The sequence below is a fragment of the Crotalus tigris genome, unplaced genomic scaffold, assembly GCF_016545835.1.
Source record: "Crotalus tigris isolate CLP2741 ecotype Arizona unplaced genomic scaffold, ASM1654583v1 scf7180000017801.1383879, whole genome shotgun sequence".
Taxonomy (NCBI): Eukaryota; Metazoa; Chordata; class Lepidosauria; order Squamata; family Viperidae; genus Crotalus; species Crotalus tigris.
Genome location: NW_024096646.1, coordinates 402,935 through 425,714, shown reverse-complemented (window position 1 = coordinate 425,714; position 22,780 = coordinate 402,935). Strand labels below are relative to the sequence as shown.

General features: G+C 38.9%; 1 protein-coding gene across 3 annotated transcripts in view; it reads right to left on the bottom strand.

Moving 5' to 3' along the window:
• Positions 1-14,842: 14,842 nt before the first annotated feature.
• Positions 14,843-22,780, bottom strand: part of MDM1 (Mdm1 nuclear protein) — a 40,428-nt gene continuing 32,490 nt past the window's right edge. For 2 of the 3 annotated variants that reach the window (XM_039342690.1, XM_039342689.1), the window contains exons 14-15: positions 21,640-21,708; positions 14,843-18,883 (exon numbers count right to left, since the gene is read on the bottom strand). In XM_039342690.1, coding sequence (XP_039198624.1) covers positions 18,768-18,883; positions 21,640-21,708 — 185 coding nt within the window. In that variant the 3' untranslated portion in view covers positions 14,843-18,767. The remainder of the gene's footprint in view (positions 18,884-21,639; positions 21,709-22,780) is intronic. The other variant, XM_039342691.1, reaches the window with a different exon arrangement.

Genomic DNA, 22,780 nt, shown 5'->3' with positions numbered 1-22,780 from the left:
TCGGAAGCCAACTAGGAAGATTACAGATGGTAATGACATGTCCCCAGGATAATACATGCCAGCTGCCAAGTGCCCAAATTTTGATCACATAATCATGGAGTTATTGCAAGGTCATAAGTATGAAAACTGGTCACTAGTCACTTTTTTCAGTGCCATTGTAATATTGAATGGTCATTAAATGAAAGGTTGTGAGTCAAGGACTACTTGTACATTCAGTTTCTTTAATGATTACTAGTACAGTGTTGTCTACAAACCAGAAAGTGAAACAGACCTTTATGGAAATATTAGCCTTGTGCCTATAGTTGTATGGGCTTTTTGTATCATTTTTTTTGGAAGCCTTCTTTAAAAAAAGTGGAATTGTCTCCCCATTCCTTATGCTACATATACTATGCAACAAAGTTAGTAACCAAGAGTAATTGGTCAAATATCTTGCTAATCTTTTCAGACCAAAGGAGAACGTTATAAAAAAAGAAAAGAAAACAGAGGGTGAAAACCAACTGTCTGAGGTATGAACACTGAAAGAACAGGTTATACATTTTTACATATACATATTCAATAGCTTCTATTTTTTTCAAAATGGACCATCATTTGTTAAATCATTTGCAGCAACTATCATTTTATATTTAAAGGTACTGAGAGTCTAGAATGATAGGATTTAGCATAGATTGAAATCTATGTGACAAATTGCAGTTTCAGTACTACTGAAAATATTTTTAAAATGTTTATACTATTTACAACATATTTCTATGTTCTATACTAAAAATTACAAACACACTTCATACATCTTCTTTAAAGGAGGAACTATGAAAGGTACTGAAACCCTGCTGGACAAAGCCAAAATAGGTACTCAAGATATGTCCAGTAGTGTTTAGTAATTTAAGAGCCAAAATGGACTATACAGGAGAATATTCTTCCCAAAAGTGCAAGATTGCAGCTGCTTTAAATCAATCATAAATTATTCGGAATGACTAATATGAGATAAATAATTGTTTGCTTATTATCACTTCTCTCTACTTAATTTGAATTACATTTTCTAACATATATCATCAGAAGAGCAGGGAGTCTAAAGCTTATATTGCTTCAATATTGTTTTTTTTCTGATAAGCAGTAGTTTCTACATTTTTTAAAAAAAGTAATGCTTTAAGTCAGTAATCCTCAACCTTTTCTTCACCATCGACTCCCTTTAAATACCTTTTGTGATCATGGAACAGGGTCATGGACCCTCAAGACTCAATTCAAGATTTAAATCATAACATTTCTTTAAGCTTTCCCGGACCCCCTGTGATGACATTGCAGCCCTCCCAGTGGTCCACAAACCACAAGTTGAGAATCACTGCTTTAAGCCATGTTATATGAGATCCCATCTAGAACATCATTAAATTGATTGAAAATTGCTCTCCTTGATTCTGTTATGCCTATACAACTCTACTGCACTTTCTATAGTATCTTGAACATCAAAATGATGTGGTCAGTTTATCCTGCCACTTTCACTTGTTCAATCTGCCCTTCCCTGTTGGTTGGATCGAATCTAGAAGGACTATTTTCTTTGTCTCTTCTTCAACTTCCTGAAAAATGAAAATGTCAGTGAGACCACTGCAGAATTTTGGGAATCTTGCAATCTTAACTAAGTTGCTTTTGTAATAGAGTTCCTACTATTTCTTCCTGGAGTTCTCAGTTAGCATAAAAGCCCAGTCTAGCACAATAACAGAAAAATAACAGCTGCATAGCTGCATAAAGGATTCTTTTTTGAAATTGAAAGACAAAAAGGACAAGTATAAAAAGTGGAAAGAGAGGAACATAACTAAGGCAGAATATCAGCAAATAGCCCAAATCTGCAAAGATGAAATGAGGAAAGCTAAGGCTCAAAGTGAACTAAGGCTTGCGAAAGAAGTAAAAAATAACAAAAAAAGCTTCTTTCAACATATAAAAAACAAGAAAAAACTCAAGGAAACGATTGATTCATTAGTAGGAGAAAGTGGCAAGAAGGTGACAGGCAACAGGGAGAAAGCAGAACTACTTAACTCATTTTTTGCCTCCGTCTTTACACAAAGGAAAAAAACAGTGCAACCTATCAAAAACAGTACCATACAAAACAGATCAGAAACACAAGTTAAAATAGGCAAGAAAATGGTAAGTAAGCACCTGTCCACCCTAGACGAGTTCAAATCACCAGGACCAGATGGATTACACCCCAAGGTTCTGAAAGAACTGGCAGACGTGATCTCAGAACCACTGAACTATATCTTTCAAAGATCCTGGAGCACCGGGGAACTACCAGAGGACTGGAAAAGGGTTGATGTAGTTCCCATCTTCAAAAAAGGAAAAAAAAGGAGATCCAGGAAACTACAGACCTATCAACCTGGCCTCAATACCTGGGAAGATTCTGGAAAAGATAATCAAGCAATGAATCAGCAAACACCTAGAGGCAAACAAAGTCATAACTAAAAGCCAACATAGGTTTGTCAAAACAAATCATGCTAGACAAATCTTATCGCATTCTTTGACAAGGTGACAAAATTAGTGGACCAGAGGAACACTGTGGATATCATTTACTTGGACTTCGGTAAGGCATTTGATAAAGTAGACCAAAACCTACTACTAGATAAGATAGAAAAATGTGGGTTAGACAGCATCACCACCAGATGGATTCGTAATTGGCTGACCAATTGCACTCAATGTGTAGTCCTCAATGGAACTGCATCTACTTGGAGGGAAGTATGCAATGGGGTACTCCAAGGCTCTGTTTTAGGCCCAGTACTCTTCAACATCTTCATCAATGATTTGGAAGAGGGGATAGATGGGAAACTCATCAAATTTGCAGATGACACCAAGCTGGGAAAATAGCCAACACTCCAGAATATAGGCTTAAGATACAGGAGAATCTTGACACACTTGAACATTAGGCACTATCTAACAAAATGATGAAAAAAGTGATGAAAAAAGTAAGGTTTTACATTTAGGCAAGAAAACCCAAATGCACAGGTACAGGCATGTCAAACTCATGATGTCACGTGACGTCGCGCAACACGTCAGGCCGGTTTTGCCATTGCTGGCAATGAGGTGGGCGTGGCTTCCATGTGACATGTCCTGCCCACGGGCCGGCAGTTTGACACCCCTGATATAGGTGGTATCTCATTCAATAGTAGTAACTGTGGGAGGGATCTCGGAGTCCAAGTGGACAATTACTTAAATATGAGCCAGCAGTGTGCTGCAGCTGCCAAAAAAGCCAACACAGTTCTAGGCTCCATTAACAGAGGGATAGAATCAAGATCATGTGAAGTGTTAATACCACTTGATAATGCCTTGGTAAGGCTATACTTGGAATACTGTATCGAGTTTTAGTCATCATGATGTAAAAAAGATGTTGAGGCTCTAGAAAGAGTTCAGAGAAGAGCAACAAAAATGATCAGGGGACTGGAGGTTAAAACATATAAAGAATGGTTGCTGGAATTGAGTATGTCTAGTTTAATGAAAAGAAGGATAAGGAGTGACCTTATAGCAGTGTTCCAATATCTCAGGGGCTGCCACAAAGAAGAGGGAATCAAGCTATTCTCCAAAACACCTGAAGGCAGGACAACAAACAATGGATGGAAAGTAATCAAGGAGAAAAGCAACATAGAACTAAAAAGAAATTTCCTGACAGTTAGAACAATTAATCAATTGCCTTCAGAAGTTGTGAATGCTCCAACCCTGGAAGTTTTTAAGAAGAGATTGGACAACCATTTGTCTGAAATGGTTCTATTCTATTCTATTCTATTCTATTCTATTCTATTCTAGCATTACAAAATTGTGCATATTGGCCTCCCAAGTCCAACTGAGTTTTGAGCTATGTTGTTGATGCTGCTATTGTTGTTGTTTTAATGAGAGCTTTGGCAGTACTGGTATGATCTGCCAGTATATATATTGCGATTCCTAAACATTTTAACCTTTTCTTTGTCTAATGTGGATAGACTAATGTATTACCCCACAATTTTTGCTCAGTCTAAATAACATTAATATAATGTAGCATTTATTGCTGAAGAATTATAACAGACATTCCCAGTTGCTTCATGACATTCTTTGCTTTTTATAAACATTATGTAATAATGAAAGACATGATATAGTAAATCCTACTTAGAATTTTTTTTCTTTCCAGTAACATTTTGGAAATATATATTTTCCCATTTATAAACTAAAGAGGGGTTCCAAGTCACATGTACATATTGAGATTCCCAGTTTGGTAATAAGTCAGAGTGACTGTTACTTTCAAAAGTTAACCCATATTAAAAGCAAGGAAACAGTAGTTGCATCAAAAGCCACAATCATTTCCTCCTTAATTTTAGCTTTCAGTCATCTAGATCAGGGGTGTCAAACTCAATTTCATTGAGGGCCGCATCAGCATTCCGGTTGCCCTCAGGGGGCCGGATGGGTGTGGCCAGGGTGGGTGTGGCCTACTGGGTGGGCATGATAGAGTGGGTGTGGCCTACTGGGTGGGCGTGGCCAGCTCTACATCGTTCGTGTCAAGGGTGCCTATGGGGGCCTGGGCAGGAGTGGGACAGATCTGAGGGTCTCTGGCAGAAGGGGATGGGACCAGGGCAAGTGCCAAGGCATGATCCACTCGTTTCTCTCAGGCCATGCATGGGGGCTGGATGGTGGTGTGGGCTGCCCGGAGCCTGGGCAGCAGAGGTCAAATGCCCAACCTGGCCCTTGAGCACCCGCAGCACCAAGCCCAGCCCCACTTCCTCAAGGCTGCTGATCAACGTTCTCCTGGTTCCTCGCTGTTTCCAGACAACCTTGTGGAACTAAGACTGAATGCGTTTCAACATAGATGGCCACCACAAAATTGTACATTGGCTCCCGGCTGGCCTGGCCAGGGCCAAGGCAGAGGGGGCCGTTCCCTCACTGTTTCCAGGATAGCTTCGCGGGCCACATGAAACCACTTCATGGGCCACATCTGGCCCCTGGGCCTTGTGTTTGACATGTCTGATCTAGATGATCTCTATCTTTTATCTTAGAACTTGTACAGATTTGTTTTGCACATATATGTTGATTCATACCCTGTAAATGTTTGAAATAATGATTTGGAAATTTGAAAGAAAATTTGAAAGATTTCAAATTTTTAAATCATTATTTCAAACATTTAAAGATGAATTTTAAATTTATAGTTAAATTTGAAAGATTTCAAATTTTGGATGAGATTCTGAAGGGCTAATATATCAAAGCATCATGGAGGTGGATTTTTTTTTCATGACACTATTGATCATATACATGTTCAGGGTTCTGCATTTGGTATATTCTTTCTCAAACATACTAGTACCAAGTATGACTGTAACAGGCGTATCATATCCAGGCTACAAAATTGAGTTAGAAGGTAGCATCTCTTTTTTTTTTTAATATATTTTATTGGTTTTATAGTTTTAAGAAAAAGTATTTAAGACACACCGTGATGTTTGGGTAAACAAAGATTCCAACATAAAATCACACAAAAACAGCTCAATTTAATACATTCGCTATCATCTCTCTATTTCCCTCAAATAACATAATAAATTTAATATATTTCATTTCTATCATAAATTTCTATTACTATTAAACCTGTTTTTAAAACTTTATCAATTTCAGTTAGCATAATCAGATAATGTTTTACATCAACATATTATCACTTCAAATATCTCTTCCAAATATATTCAAGCTCTTAATCTCTCTCATCTCTTTTTATCACCAATCTTATTTATTTCTTCATCCAATAATAACTAGCTTAGTTAACAAAAAGACAATATTAAACCTTGCTTCATTTCAATTCATTATACCTTCAAATTCCATTCAATTAATTATCATATCTTATCAAATCATATTATTATACACAAAAATCTCTTAATTAATTAAACATTACACATGTATATAGTTATAGTTTTCTTACTTATAAGTCTAAATCATTATCCTTAACCTTTCCGCCTGTAAATCTATTTTTGTTGCTTGTAATAATCTTTAACTTAATTCATTTCCAATGATTAAACAAACCAAATTCCATCCAATTAATTATCATACCATATAAAAACATATTATTATACACAAAAATCTCCTAATTAATTAAACATTTCAAAATTCCAGCCTAAGAAACTCAACATTTTTTCATTTTCAGTACATAATTTCCCTCTAAATCAATCTATTATTCCAAGGAGTGCATTCTTAGTCTCTATAAAGCCAAGTTTCTTTTTTCACTCCACATTTAATTTTCATATTTCCACACCAAACAAATTTCCATAAAACAAAAAAAATCATCAAACTAAATTGTAAATTCTTACTTCTAAGTCTAAATCATTATCCTTAAAACATTCCATAGAACCAACATTGCCTTTTAATCCATTAAACAATTTTAAATTTCTTTTTCAATCTAATTCTAGGTTTTCTTCTATGCCACACAGGCTTCCATAGCAAAGCTTCCCTTTCAACCAGTGAATACATTTTTGTTGCTTGTAGAATTCTTTGAGAAAGTAAAAATCCTTTCCTCTGCAATAAACATCTTTTCCTTTTCTCCTTGCCACATCGTTGCTTTATAGTTTGAAGTCTTAGTCTTTGCTTCTTCTGATTCTCTAAGTTGCAGAAGAAGGGGTTGTCAAGTAAAATAAGTTCCTCTACTGTCTAGAGATTCCTCTTCTGGTATATTTTGATTTATACCATAATCAGATGTAACCTGGAGATCACTTTGAATAGATGTAGTAGATTCTCTAGATCTTGGTTCTAAAGTACAGTTTTTAATTGTAGCACGTATTTCAGCAGAGGCCTCATAGATCTTTTCCAATATAAGTGCATAGTTCAATTGTAGCTGAGTCTCCGTTTTAGATACTAATGCTTAAAAGAAGATCTCATTTTCTTTTTGTGGAGGCTATATTTCATACAAACAACATCCACCTCCACAGCTTCCACAGCTGCACATCTTATCTTTCCCTCCAAAGTGTTTTGAAAATCTTTAATAGAATAGCCAAACTTGTAGTGTCAAACTTTCGCCAGTAGATGTCCTCAATGAATTAGATAAGATCTTTTCCAACAATCCATTCCTTTTTTCTGTCTTTTAAAGTATAATAATATACAAGAAGAAGAAAAAATAATAATAATACAGTTCATACAAAGAGGGAAGAAAGAAGATCTTTTCCGTCTTTTTTTTTTTTTGTATCCAAAGGGAAAAAATATATATAAAAGTAAAATATAGTCTATTTCTATGTTTACAAAACGCCTTTCTTCCCAAAAAATGCAGAAGCCACCTTTCCAAGCCAGGGAAATAATTTCAAAAGCTCTTACAGGTCTCAGAAAAAAAAGAAAAATAGAAAAGAGAGAGTTGAAAATAAAGTTCTCACCTGGGCTCACCACGGGGGCATTCACAGCTTAGATGTTCTCTGACTTACGGTCTGAAGCGGCAGGGCGATCGGCCATTTTACTGGCCCATCTTCTTCTCCGTCTGCCCTCGGAGATTCATCCAGACAGCTGGACGAGCCGTCACTCCTCTGCAGCTGGACAGCAGAATCCTCGATGGAAAGTCACACCCTCCAGGGTGACTTTGGACCTGTATAAGGGTCCACCAATGGAAGGAAAACTAACCGGCGAGAAGTCTCCCAGCACGACTAGCGACGCCGCGAACCAGAACCGGAAGTCTAGGAAGCCAGGGCCAAGGCAGAGAGGGCCGTTGCCTCACTGTTTCCAGGATGGCTTCGCGGGCCACATGAAACCACTTCACGGGCCGCATCTGGCCCCCGGGCCTTGTGTTTGACATGTCTGATCTAGATGATCTCTATTTTTTATCTTAGAACTTGTACAGATTTGTTTTGCACATATATGTTGATTCATACACTGTAAATGTTTGAAATAATGATTTGGAAATTTGAAAGAAAATTTGAAAGATTTCAAATTTTTAAATCATTATTTCAAACATTTAAAGTTGAAAGAAAGCAATCAAGTTCTGAGATTTTGTCCCAACTTCATACTAACTGGTTTTATACTGGATTCAAGATAAAACACGACTGTTTTAAGCTGTGCTGTTTGATTGTATCAATGCCATGATCATTTTATTTTCAATCATGATTCTTAATGGTAAAGAGCTATATATTTTACTATCTTTTATGCTTTCATGGCCTTCATTGAAATTATTCCATTCAGTGTTACTTTTGGCTTGGATTTTGCTGGTATTTGTGTGGCAAGCTGCAAAGTTCAGAAAGGTTTACAGTGGTGGGTGCTTTTCCAAGTCAAGCAAGCAACAGTCTCAATGTTACAAGTTTTATTCTTTTAGAAACAGCCAGTTCGTAACATTCCAGTGGAACGTAAAAATGGGCCATAAAACAACCCCCTTTTTCCATTCTATGTATTGTTAAAACCACATTTAAAACAATAAAAACAGTTATATACAAAAATTAAAACAACTTAGCTTTCGCTGGTCCTCTGCCAGCGTCCTCAGAGTGGGGCTTAGGGGGTGGGAAGTTCTTTTTATCCCCTTGCTGATCCAATTGCCTACTCATTGCCCTCGTGATAGGGCCACTCTTCCTGATTGCCTGTGACAGCCTTGCCTGATCCGCCCTCTCTTTTTTGCACTCTAACATTGTATTTTCCTGCTTTGTCATCCTTATGCTGTCTCCCCCTCCCTGTGCTATTATCAGTAGCACGCTCCTGGGCTGCTGATCTGCCTGCCGTTTTTGCATACCATTGCCAGTTCTTATTACAACTCCCTCCTCCAACCCCCCTCCTCTCCCAGCCTGCCGATTCATACACCCTTTGTTGTCCATTCCTGTCATCCTTCCCCCTCCTTCCTTCAACCCTCCCACCTGTTGATTAACCTGTTGCTCCTGCCTTTCACCAACCATTCTTATTGATGTTCTCTTCCTCAATATCTTTTCCTTCCTGATCCGCTGCTCTACCTGCTGTTCCTGTTTACCCTCCTCCCCCACTGTCCATCTTCCCCTCTCCAATGTCCTCCCCATCATCTGCTGACTTGCCTGTGGTTCATCCATTTCTGTACATTCTCTCTTTTCTAGTATTCCTCCTCCTCTGACCTGCCATCTTACATGCTGTTCCCACATGCCAACATCCATTCCTGTTAAACCCTCCTTCTTAAGCTTTCCTCCCCCCCAATCTGCCATCCTGCCTTCTATTCTTATCTGCCCTTCTACTTTCCTGTCAGTCCCCCCCTCTCCTGTTTCCCCCCCCCTCCAATCCACTGCTCTGTTTGCTGTTTCTTCCAGCATTCTTCCCTCCCTTGCCTGCTGTCCTACGTACTGTTCCCATCTACCGACCTGCGTTCCTATTGGACTCTCCTTCCCAAACTTCCCCCCCAAACTGCTTTCCTACCTATTATTCCTGCCTGCCCTTTTCCATACCTATCAACTCCACTCTCTCCCGTTTCCTCCCCCCCTCTAATCTGCAGCTCTACCTGCTGTTCCTGACTATTCTCCATTCTTACTCCCTTCTCAAATATCCCCTCTCCACCCATGAATATGCTCCCAATCGTACGTGCCTCATCTTTTGTTCTTTTCTCTCTCCCCCTCTCTTTTGATCAGTCCCCTGGGGTCGGGCATACCCCTCCCCCGTATTCCCCACTCTGAGGATGCTGGCAGAGGACCAGGTAACAAAGATGTTCCAGGAAATTAGAGTTAAATGCCTCAATCAGAAGGCACATTTTGACTAAATATTAGAAAAAGAATCCTAAGAAAAAAACAAGTTTAACACTGGAATCAATTTCTCAACAAAAGTGAGTCGTAATCTTTATTGAATTAGTTCAAGGCAAGACTGGAAAGAAAGATAATAAGGATTCTGTACCAAGAAGCTTTGAGCTCAATGCCCTAAATAACTATTTCCAACTGTAGATGTTCCCTTTATGCTTATTTACAACCAATTTTATATATCCATTAGTCATCAGTTTATTCATGATATTCAAGATTTCTATATACTTGCATTCTGCATATCGTAGCCAACCACTCCAGAAAACAGATTTCTTATCTCTTTAAGCACAGAAACAGGAAACACAGTAGAATTTTGCTGAGATTAGACATTAAAAAAAAACTTTGAAGTATTTAATCATACAAACCTGGGATTTTAGACTAACTTCTTACATTTATACCAAATTTCTTAAATATTGTGGTCCAAGTTGGATCCTATTCTGAAAATTGTCTCAGTCATGTAAAAACTGACATTTGATAGAAATCTCTAACAGATGCTCATCCTGAGTGAGCAGTATGGTATACACCACATTCCTATAAAACTATTCTGACTGTGAGAAGCACCAGTAGACAGTCTGATGTATGTTATGTTGGCTTTGTAGGAGAAGGCACTGGAAATATACTGTATACAATCTTTATATTTTATACAGTATATATATGTAACATGTAAGCAGCCCAGGTTCGAATCTCAGAAGGGTATGTTTGGCTCAAGAGAGCTAAGAAGCTTGAAATAGCTATTCCATCCTCCCTTATTCTTTGTTAGCAATCCAAAAAAATGTATATATACAAAAGAGATCGCAGTTGGCGACTGCTGCCTGTGGATGGCTCTAGATTGAGCTGATACAGGCAAAAGAAAAAGAAAGATTTCTTTCTCCCATATTTGGGCCGACAGGGTGCATCAAAAAACACTCAAGCTAAATCTCCTCCCCTTGTCTCTTCCCTCCCTGATACAGCTGACAAAGTGAGAAAGAGCCTGTGGTCTAGAGGTTAACACAGCTGCCTAACATGTAAGCAGCCCAGGTTCGAATCTCAGAAGGGTATGTTTGGCTGAAGAGAGCTAAGAAGCTCAAAATGTGTGTGTGTGTGTGTGTGTGTGTGTGTGTATGTGTGTATATATATGTGTGTGTGTGTGTGTGTGTGTGTGTGTGTGTGTGTGTGTGTATGTGTATATAGTCAAAATAATGATCACCAAGAGTATATCTATCCAAAAATAGAATTTAATCCACCAAGCTTTCATCAAATACATTTGACATCATCAGGGTTAAAAGGCAAACACCGGGGGAAGTCTTATATACAGTTGTTTAATGCCTGTTTCCGGCTCCTGGAGCGTGTCATCGGCCCCAGCTGATCGAATTGATTATTTGGGTTTTCTCTCGCGTAAAATTAGTGTCTTGGCACAGGGTGGTGTTTTCAGCTTTGTGCTTCGAGGAGCAATTGCTCCTCGAAGCACGAAGCTGAAAACACCAGCCTGAAGATGACGAATGGGACTTTGTCGAAACGTCGCCAAGACACTTCCAATTTTACGTGGGAGAAAACCCAAATAACCAAAGACCTACATACAAACACCCGCGAAAACCTCAGAAAACATATATATGTGGGTGTGTGTGTGTGTGTGTGCATATATAAATATACATATACATATATACATATATACATGCATATACATATACATATACATACATACATACATACATATATATATATCAAATAACAAACTTTGTTTTATACTTGAGCTACTAGGACATAAATGTGTTCGATAGTTCAGGAACAGCCAGTCTTGATTCCATGGGTATAGAAATCGTAATATTTGAGTGAACTGCTAATAGTAAGCAATTCACTCAAATATTACGATTTCTATACCCATTGAACCAAGACTGGCTGTTCCCAAACTATCAAACACATTTATGGTTAATGACCTAGCTAGTGGAAATTACTCTTCTGATATCTACAAGTGATTCTTATAGGGGAGTCTTATTGACTTATGAATGGGAAAAACGGTTCTGCTTGCAATTACCATTTCTTTGTCTGTAATGTTGATTGATATAATAATAAAAGTTACACAGTAGAGCAACTAATTTTGAGGACTGGTAGAAGAGTCTGCAATTTTCAGAGCTTGTTCTGGCACAAAGGTGGGAGGAGAGGGAGGAGGGGAGGAATGAAATGGCTAGAAGGGCACTTGAAGCGAAATTAAAAGACAAAATGGTATCCTACCACCCTAGCATTCATTTGCAGGTTTGGGGGGAATGGCTACAGCTTCCAGTCGTGTTTATTTTCTAAGCCTATATGCAAAACCAAGATATGGCCCAGATACATTTTATAAATAAATATGTTTGAAGTTAATGGGCTGCTTTATAGCAGCACACCAGTTTCTCCATTATTTATTTAGTTTCAATTTTAAAAGCTTGGTGGATATCAAGGGGATTACTTTGCCTTCTGCTCTGGATCCATTTCAAATTCTGAGAGATTCTGCACCCACAAATCATTCTGACCTTCACATCTACTGATTTCTGTTTATTTTTTTGCATTACATATTTATTATTTTATTATTATTATTTTTATCAGTGTTTATATGCCGCCCAATCCCAAAGGACTCAGGGCGGTGTACAAAGTTAAAACAATGATAAAACAATAAAATAAAACAGTCATACCGCGAGTCCGATCATATCCCGGCCCCCCAGGGACATCAGCCCCAGGCCTGCCGGAACAGGAGGGTTTTAACGGCCTTCTTAAAGGCCGGCAGGGTGGGAGTAGTTCGAACCTCAGGGGGAAGTTGATTCCACCAGGTCGGAGCCACCACAGAAAAGGCCCTTCCCTGAGGGCCCACCAGCCGACATTGTCTGGCCGACGGGACCTGAAGGAGACCCAATCTATGGGACCTCACCGGTCTCTGGGAGCTGTGCGGCAGAATGCGGTCCTGTAAGTAACCTGGCCCTATGCCATGAAGGGCTTTAAAGGTGATAACCAACACCTTGAATTGCATCCGGAGACCCACAGGAAGCCAGTGCAGCTCGCGGAGGATAGGTGACACGTGGGCGTACCTTGGCGCGCCCACAATCACTCTCTCGGCTGCGTTCTGAACCAACTGCAGCCTCCGAACGCTCTTCAAGGGTAGCCCCATGTAGAGCGCATTACAGTAATCCAGTCTTGAGGTGACAAGGGCATGAGTGACTGTGAGTAAAGCCTCCCGGTCCAAATAAGGCCGCAACTGGTGCACTAGGCGAACCTGTGCAAAGGTCCCCCTGGCCACAGCCGATAGATGTTGTTCCAGATTTAGCTGTGAGTCCAGGAGGACACCCAAGTTGCGTGCCTGCACTGAGGGAGGTAAATTTGCCCCCCCCAGGACTAAAGATGGACCATCCAGTTGGCCTTTGGGAGGCAAGACCCAGAGCCACTCGGTCTTGTCAGGGTTGAGTCTAAGCCTGTTCACCCCCATCCAGACCCTCACATCTTCCAGGCACCGGCACATCACGTCGACTGCTTCACTGAAAGGACACGGGGTGGAGATGTATAATTGGGTATCATCCGCGTACTGATAATACCTCACTCCGTGTCGCCGAATGATCTCACCCAGCGGTTTCATGTAGATGTTAAAAAGGAGGGGGGACAGGACTGAGCCCTGAGGCACCCCATGATCGAGGCGCCTAGGGGTCGATCTCTGTCTGCCCGCCAACACCGACTGCGACCTGTCAGAGAGGTAGGAGGAGAACCACCGCAATACGGTGCCGCCCAGCCCCACCTCTCCGAGACGACGCAGAAGGATACCATGGTCGATGGTATCGAAAGCTGCTGAGAGGTCAAGAAGCACCAGGATAGAGGAATGACCCCTATCCTGGGCTCGCCAGAGGTCATCGGTCAGTGCGACCAAAGCAGTCTCAGTGCTGTAGCCGGGCCTGAAACCAGATTGAAAAGGGTCCAGATAATTGGTTTCATCCAAGGATCGCAAGAGTTGAGATGCCACCACCTTCTCTACAACCTTCCCCACAAAGGAGAGGTTGGAGACGGGACGAAAGTTCTTCAAAACAGCTGGGTCCAGGGAAGGCTTCTTGAGGAGGGGCCTCACCACCGCTTCCTTTAAAGGTTGCGGGAAAGACCCCTCCATCAAGGAGGCATTGATTATCGCCTGGAGCCAGCCTCGTGTCACCTCCCTACTGGCAGAAACCAGCCAGGAGGGGCACGGGTCCAATAAACAGGTGGCGGCATTCATTGCCCTCACGGCCTTGTCCACTTCATCAGGGGTCACAGGTTCAAACTCGCTCCAGATAATATGACTAAGACCAGCCCCTGGCAACTCGGCTGGCACTGCCCAGTCAGAGTCCAGGTCCCTCTGAATCTGAGCGATTTTGTCCGAAAGAAACTGAACAAACTCCTCAGCTCTCTCCTACAAGGGTTCCTCCGCCTCCTCCACTTTAAGAAGGGAGCGGGTCACCCTAAACAAGGCGGCCAGGCGAGATTCTGCGGATGCAATAAGTGCGGAAAAGTGAACACACTTTGCCGCTCTTATCGCCACTAAATAAGTCCTAAGATAGGCTCTTAATAGTGATCGGTCAGGTTCAGAGTTACTGGCCCTCCAACGTCGCTCTAGACGTCTCTTGTGGCGCTTCATCTCCCGGAGCTCCTCAGTAAACCAAGGCGCCCTCCGGGGACCACCACCACAGAGAGGTCGCAAAGGTGCAATTCGATCCAGGGCCCCGGACGCCGCCTCATTCCAGGCCGCAACCAGGGACCCGGACGAGTTGTGGACAAGGGAGTCAGGTATTTCCCCAAGCTCCTCCTGGAACCGATCTGGGTCCATTAGGCGCCTGGGGCGGAATCACCTAGTCGGTTCCCTCTCCCTGCGATGGGGGAGTAATGCTCTGAAGTCCAGCCTCAATAGGAAATGATCTGTCCATGACAAGGGCGAGATCTCTATTCCCCTTAATTCCAGATCATGTCTCCATTGCCCCGAGAGAAACACAAGGTCGAGTGTGTGACCATCCCTATGGGTCGGATCCTGAATTACCTGGGTCAGGTCCATGGTTGCCATGGAAGCCATGAACTCCTGTGCCGCCTCTGAGCGATCGCCAAGTGATGATAGGTTAAAGTCCCCCAGTACTATAAGTCTGGGGAACTCCACCGCCAACCCGGCTACTGACTCCAGCAACGCAGGCAGGGCTGTTGCAATGCAGCTGGGAGGTAGGTACATCAGCAGCAAGCCCAACTGAACCCGTGAACCCAACTTCAATGAATGAAATGATCAGGAATGGTAGCTGAATGCTGCACAATGATTGGAGGGGATATAAACTTGCTGTAAGGACCCACCTCACTTTACATCTTAAGAAGACATAACTCTTGGAATATCTCTTCCAACAGGAATCTTTATTAAGAGAAAATGATTGCAGGCGTTCTAGACAGGATCGGAGGGATCAACCCCTACCATTCAATGTTTTAAGTATTCCCAAGCAGTCCCCACCCCACAGTCCTTCCGGGCGACGATCACTCATCCTCTCTTTTTCCAGATTCCAGGCGTTACATTGTTCCACCCCTTTTCCCTCACTGCCGGCAAAAGGGAGACTTCAGAGAGAGAGAGTAGATGAAAGGCAATGGCCATATTGTTATGGTCAGTCCTCTTGATGAGAATCAATATCCAGTCCTTTGTAGTTTAAATGAAGGAAGTGAGAGTCATAAAACCCCCTTGCTTCCTCCTCCCCTTTTGTAGTATGACAGAATCCAGAGAGTAAGAAATGGGGGTTTTTTTCAGAGTAAGTAGCTAGAAATGAAATATAATTAGATTCTGACATCTGCAGTAAATAGGGCAATGATGCAAAACAGATGAGGTGCTTTGAGTTTTCTTCCCATATGTTCCCCTACATTTTTGGAGAATATTTTTTATTTCTCAACGCAAAGTGGTGAGGATCCCTGCTATAACTGCAGTGACCTAGGTATAAACAATTCATTTCAGGTTTTTACCATCAAAGAAAGTTATGACAATATTCCATTGATGACTTACTTAGGTGAATGAATGTTTCTTTATTATCAGTTTTAAAGTGGTGTCTATTAAGCAGTGATTTATTAAAAGGTTTAAAACTGCATCCTAAAATCATTTAGGGAAAATTGCATGGACATTTTGGTCTAGTGGGTACATTTCAGTAGAACATTCACATACATACTGTTTATTGATTAGTTATGATGTCTTGATGCATATGGTAATTTACAAGACACCCATATACCAGAAGACAAAATTCATAAGGGTGTTCCTACTAGTACCCAGACATGATACTTCTATCAAAACAGTTTGCCTTTTCTAGAATGTATTTCCAACCAAAGCACTAGAGAGGAAAGAACTTGGCAGGTACCAAGAAAAGCATTCTAGATATAGGGCTGTCTAAAAACTGATAGAAGTGAATACATTTCTTCACTCTTTGGTTTAGTAGAAATATCAAATGTGGTTCAAAACTTTTGAGCTATAATCTTTTGATTAAAATATTGATCAAAGTACCAGATACTAGCTATCTCACAACTTTAATTATTCTATTCAGGTAACTCTAGCCATGTACGCTTTACACCAGGGGTCCCCAACCCCCGGTCCGTGGAGCAATACCGGTCCGTGGCATGCCAGAAACCAGTCTGCACAAACAAGGAAAGCCCTATACGCAGGATGCAGCCAGCACACAAAACCATACCCCTTCTGGTCTGTGGATAAACCTCTCTCCACATAACCGGTCCCTGGTGTCCAAAAGGTTGGGGACCTCTGCTTTACACAGTTATTAATGTGAGACAGACTGTTGCCTATCTTATTTCTTTATAAATCTAAAATATCTTCAGTTATGCTTCTAATCTTTCCAGAAGATGGAGAGATTATGAATGCTACAATGCAGAAACTGTATCATAACCGTATTTCTGGATTGTAATATATACATTCAAATTAGAGAGGTTAACTACAAGCAGGAGTGCCAGAAATCTGAATATACAAATATTTCCAGGAACAACTTGCTAAGAAAATGGTGTACTCATTCTGCTTGGCAGACAGAATTAAATAATCAAAACCCTCATCTATTGTATTCAAAGTAATTGCTTTGTTTCGGTCCCAAAGTGAAAGACAAAAATTTGCAAAGATAATCAATTTGTTACATTAATGAATCAGTTGGGATCATTTTCAGGTAAATCAGACCGAATGGTTCAGCAGTAATTTTTCAATCATTATTTCATTTTGTTAAATTAATGTTCATATATTTAATGTTTCTTTCTCAACTAAAACTATCTCATAAAATCGATTTTTGTAGAGTTGAAAATGAAATGATCTGATCTATACTTAATTTCTGGATAGATATACAAATGAAGACACCAAGATTTTCTGTTTCTCCAAATGTTTCAATACATTTCCTGACAATTTAAATGTATTAGTACAATATGAATACATATTTTAAAATAAAGCAAAATTTTGAATTAACTGAAATTTATGTTGAAACAATACTGCAAGTGAAACATGAAAATATGGCATAGATATGAACATTTATAATTAAGAATTTGTTGTATTCAAAATATTACTCAATTTTTAAAGCATGTACAACTTGATTTCCCAATATACAAATCTAACCAACTTTAAAATATTACAGAAAAGTCAAGGTTTTTTGCACAAATCTTATCTTTTTAATGTTTAAACGCAATAATAGTAATATATGAAAAGAACTAATTATATCCTGCATATTTACTATAAATTTTATTCTAATTTAAAACTATGTTTTACAATAATGCAATAATCACATTTCTGAATTACTAAAGTATACTTTAGGGACCAACAATATATTGCTTCTAGATCTTGCTGGACTAGATTCAAATTTCTCTTACCACTAGTAATGTTGATTATAAATTATGAAACTTGGTGTCCAATAGCTAGGGAACCACATCCCTAATTCAGCTTTTTCAAATTACCATGGAGTTTGGGGAAGAATTAGTAGTTCCTAAACATAATATTTAAAAAAAAAATTGCTCTTAGTTTGGCTAAGGATTCTCATGTACAAAACCTAAGGCTATATTATGATTTAAACACAACAAAGAGGATTGCCAAGAACACATTTGCTCTGAAATGTTGAACTATCACACAAGAGTAATACATGCTTGTGTGCTTTATTATACCAGTCATGTTAATATTACAATCTGAAATGCAATAGACTTTAGTTTTAAGCTGGCCATCATGATATAAATATTGAGGTAAAGGAAAAAGGTGGGCAATACTGAAATGCCAAAGTAATTATTTGAAAATTGATTATGACAGTAATATTTGTGACTATATTATTCATGATAATTTCATAATAAAAACTGCTTTAAAAAAATTCCCCAACTTGGTTTCTTCCAAAATTTTTTGAACTATAATTCCCAGAATTCCCAGCAACATGGCTATTGGTCCTAATGGCTGGGAAGTATAGGAATACTAATTCTGAAAGATCATCCAATTGGGGAAAGTTAGTTTAGTTTTGTAGAATAATAAAACTGTATTTGATCTATCAAAAACAAAAGCCAGTAAAGTGATTGTCCATGCTGGAACACAGGGATTAATAATAAAGAATCCAACTAAAACTTGTATATAAATGTACTGAATGATGGTTTATAAAAAAAAATCTTTAGAATAACACAAAATCTTTAGAATAACACAAATAATCCTTAGCTGCTATGTAAGCCATAAAGGTAGCAGATAGTTTATTCTTATTCCATTTTTTTTTTTACTTCCACTTAACTTTTTCATTGGCTATTTTTAAGGTTGCATTTCTGTTACAATATCAAGGACTTCTTGAACCTTATAATATGGCACCATTTCATTGCTTTTTAAAGATGATAAGGAGTCCTTTGGAATTCATCAAATAAAAATAGCTTATGATATAGTCTATTTGTAATGTTTTTTTTAGAGTGAGGTAGAATACAGATTTTGGATAAGTTAATATTTCAAATCAAGTACTTGAGTATTAAGCCAAATCAAAAGGAGTATTTGAATATCCAGCATTTTTACATCAGATCCTTTCCCCTTATTGATTAAAAAAAACATTATTTAACTATTTTTTTCTCGCAAAAGTTAAAATACCCTACTATAAAACAAATTATAAGCATAGCAAAATTCAATCACATCTTGCCCCAGAAATTTTCTTTTCTTCTTTGAGCTCGTTCTAGAACCTGAGATGCAAGAGAACCAGAAGCAGCAGATCGAGCAGACAACTGGGACAGTCGGTCAACATCATCTGTAAGTACAAAGAAAAAGAATATGAAAATTGCTGTTAGTACGAAATATACCCAAAACATAAGAGAAAAACATGAGTGAAATAAATATTATCTAAAATAAGAAAGAGATCTCCATCTAGCATACACTACACTGCATGGTTTATCATGGGAGGACAAAATGGCCCATTTAATAACACTTCAATGTTTTGTTTTGGAGAATATTTGAGAAGTAAAAATAACAGATGGAAATAATTTAAATAAAACAGTATTGAAGAACAATCAGAAATACTTTACTAATGATTTGACATAGTCAAAACAAAATAAAAGGGTTTGTGAAAACTGCATCTAGCTGCAAGTATACATAAGGGACTCCTGGTGAACAATCTCATACATTCTAGGAGTTCTGAACACAGATCTACACTGACATAGAATCAATTTAGGTGAATTACAATGGTCAAATGAAGACAGATCGTATATGGCATATACAGTAAAACTTAGTAATCACCATAGGCAAACATATATTATAAGCAAAGATTCCCCATGAGGACTATGCAAAATAAATGTGTGTATTTAACAGAACCTGATTTCTATGATATTCAATTTTTGAAACTCCTACTGCTAAGGATTCTTGATTATTTCGTTATCTTTGCTTTTCTGTTTAGCAAAGTTATACCAGTAGTCCCTACTTACTGACCATTCATTCAGTGACCATTCTAAGTTGCAACAGCACTGAATGAGTGGTACTTGGAAGTTCTAGATGCTCTACCACTTCTGCAGTCACATGGTCACAATTCAGGCATTTGGTAACTGACCACACTTAAGATATTTATTGTGCCCCATGATCATCACAATGGGAAGCTGGCAGGGAAGATGGCAAGTCACACCAGTCAGTCTCCCTTGGCCTCCCTGTGCTCATGCAGCACTACCGCCTCCTTCACCTGGCTTCCTTATACTTCCATTGACCTGCGCTCACGGCCTGCATCTGGCCTCCCTTAGCACTGCCTCCCTGTGGCACTTTTCACACTCCTTGCCTGAGACTCCTGCAGCCTCCTGTTTAATGACCGACACATTTTGGGCATATGAGAGCAACTAAAACTGCCAGGAGTTTTATTGCTAAATAATGTAGTCATCTGATGGTGTCATACTTTATGACAACATTGCTTAGCAATAGCAATCCCAGTCCCAATTGCCATTTTCACCCAAGTACTATCTGTAATGGTTGAACAAATATCATCGCACAAAAATTAGGAAAATGGCAAGGCATAGGTAAAGATCTGATAATTTTGAAATGTTTAAATATTTTCAGTAGCTTTGCTAAGCAATTTGAACAAGCCCCATGCTTTCTAGTCTCAGTTGTTAGGAAGTATGAAGTTGCAGAAGATCTGTCTCTTTTTCTATTTCTTTTTTCAACATAGAAATTTTGTGTATGCAGATGCATGGATCAGATCCAGGCAAAGTATTGTCAAATTTTCCCTTTTCTCATTTAGAGTATTGCATAACAATTTGCCCTCTGAGGTAAAGTAATGTTTTGCAGTGCAAAAAACAGCAAATATTGATTTTATTTTTCTGCAAGTTATGACTGTGCATAAAAATGTCAAGTTACAAAGAAAATTACATTTCAAATACTGTATTTCCTCTTTAGTGGTTAACATGACACAATTTTCTAGCCCTCCAATAGTTCCAGGTACAAAAATTGTGCCAAATCTGTATAAACTAATTTTATCATCTCATGAATATTTTTAAACTCACTACCACCCACTTTTATTGCTCTATTTCCAAAAAAGGCTAATCTTGCCAATGAGGCATGTCAGCAATCTTACCCATCGAAAAGAGCATATGGTAAAAAGGTACTTTTAAAATAGTTTTTGAAGGCTTTTAACTGCAGCAGGATAGTTTCTGCACCAACATTATATGTTCTTTGTTGCACAGTTTGGAAGTTATCAGTGTGCTATCATTTTCTCATTGATGCCATCTTTATCTTTAAAAAGATCCAATAGGACCTTGGCTGATTTGCATTCTACTATTTTTATTTTTTCTTATTTCAGTCTTTGTATGGTCATTAGCATAATCACTTAAGTCACTACAGTGCTAGAATCAGTTTAGAAGGCCTTGCGCTCACTTGCTCCATAATTGCTGATGCAAGGACAAGTCAAGCCTATTAAACTAGCCATAATAGTTTGCAGGCTGTCAGTTAAAATTAATGCCAAGCTCCTGGCAGCTGGTCTGTAACTGAAATCCTGTATGTGCTGTTTGGGAGTGCCAGTGTGCCAATAGACATTTATTATTATCAAGTACCATATTCTACCTTTTCATATTTATTAAAATTATTTCATGTTAAAGAAAACTGGAAGTTGGAATGCTATAAAATAAAGTATCATCAGCTAGCATGTTTTTTTTATTTTAAAGAATACATTTTGATTCCAAATGTGCTCCATAAGCTTTGTTAGAAGATAAACCGGACAGGCAACTACATCCATGTTTTTTATCACAGCATTAAAATATCTATGAAAGTTAATAATCCTCACAAATTTGAATAAGCTTTCAAATGAAAACTTTCCATTTTAAGTTATATCCAAAAGACATAAACCTTGCTATATAAAAAATTTCTATTAACATTAGTAACGAAGCAGTACTTATTTAGGTGTGTAATTTTTACTATATGTTTATTACTATATGTTTATTACTATATGTTTTATTACTATATGTTATTATTATTTATATAATTATTACTATGTTTTATTTGCTATATAACGATAGCTAAAATATATTAACCAACCTTCATCATGATAGTTTCTTTCCTGAAGGGGTAATTGTAACCAGCTCCTTTTGGGGCTTGCAATGTTTCCTATTAGGAAAAGTATACATTTACTGCATTTTATCAATTCAGAAATACTTTATTTTGTAAAAGAAAATTAAATTAGAATGTTATCTAAAGAAAAATGAGAATGTGCTTTTGTATAGCTAATTTTGATCCCACGTTTTATATATATATATATATATATATATATATATATATATATATATATATATATATATATATATAGGTCTTTGGTTGTTCGGGTTTTCTCCCGCGTAAAATTGGAAGTGTTTTGGCGACGTTTCGACAAAGTCCCATTTGTCATCTTCAGGCTGGTGCTTTCAGCTTCGTGCTTCGAGGAGCAATGTGTGGTCTTAGCTGTTTCTTCCTTTTAACTGCCAGTAGGGTATGAACTGATTGGGTGGGAGCTTGGCTGTGTTCTGATTCGGTGGAGGTGTGTTCTTATTGGTTAGGGGCGTGGCTGTGCTCTGATTGGCTAGGGGGTTGGCTGTGCTCTGATTGGCTGGGGGGGTTGGCTGTGCTCTGATTGGCTGGAGGAGGGTTCTGTTTGGTTGTGCTCAGGTTAGTCTGAGTTGCAGGGGGGTTTAAGATTTTGGGCTGCCTTGCTATTTTTTGGCTTCGCGTTCGTGGTCGTGCCTCATCTTCATGGAGGGTGTCAGTTTGCTTCATGTATGGATTGGAGGGGTTTAAAGTGGCTAATGATGCAGCTGTGGTCTGGCTTCTGGTTTGTGGTCGTGCCTCATCATCGGTGTGGCTTTGGGTTTGTTTTTTGCGTGGATGTGTGGTGGTGACATCCTGTGTGGTTTTTGTGAGTGTGGGTCTGGTATCATTTTTTGTGTTAGGGAGTCGTTTGTCAATAAAGGCGGGTTTCCAAATGGCTGGTAGGCGGGAGGTATCATCTCGCTTGTTCATGCTGTGTGGGCGTTTTTCTATCTCGATGGCTTCTCTGATTATTCTGTTATTAAAATGTTCACTTTTGGCAATGGTTCTGGTATTTTTAAAGTCAATTTCATGTCCTGTGGCTTTGAGGTGTTGGACCAGGGAAGATGTTGGTTCCTCTTTTTTGACTGAGTTCTTATGTTCTTCAATGCGTGCACTT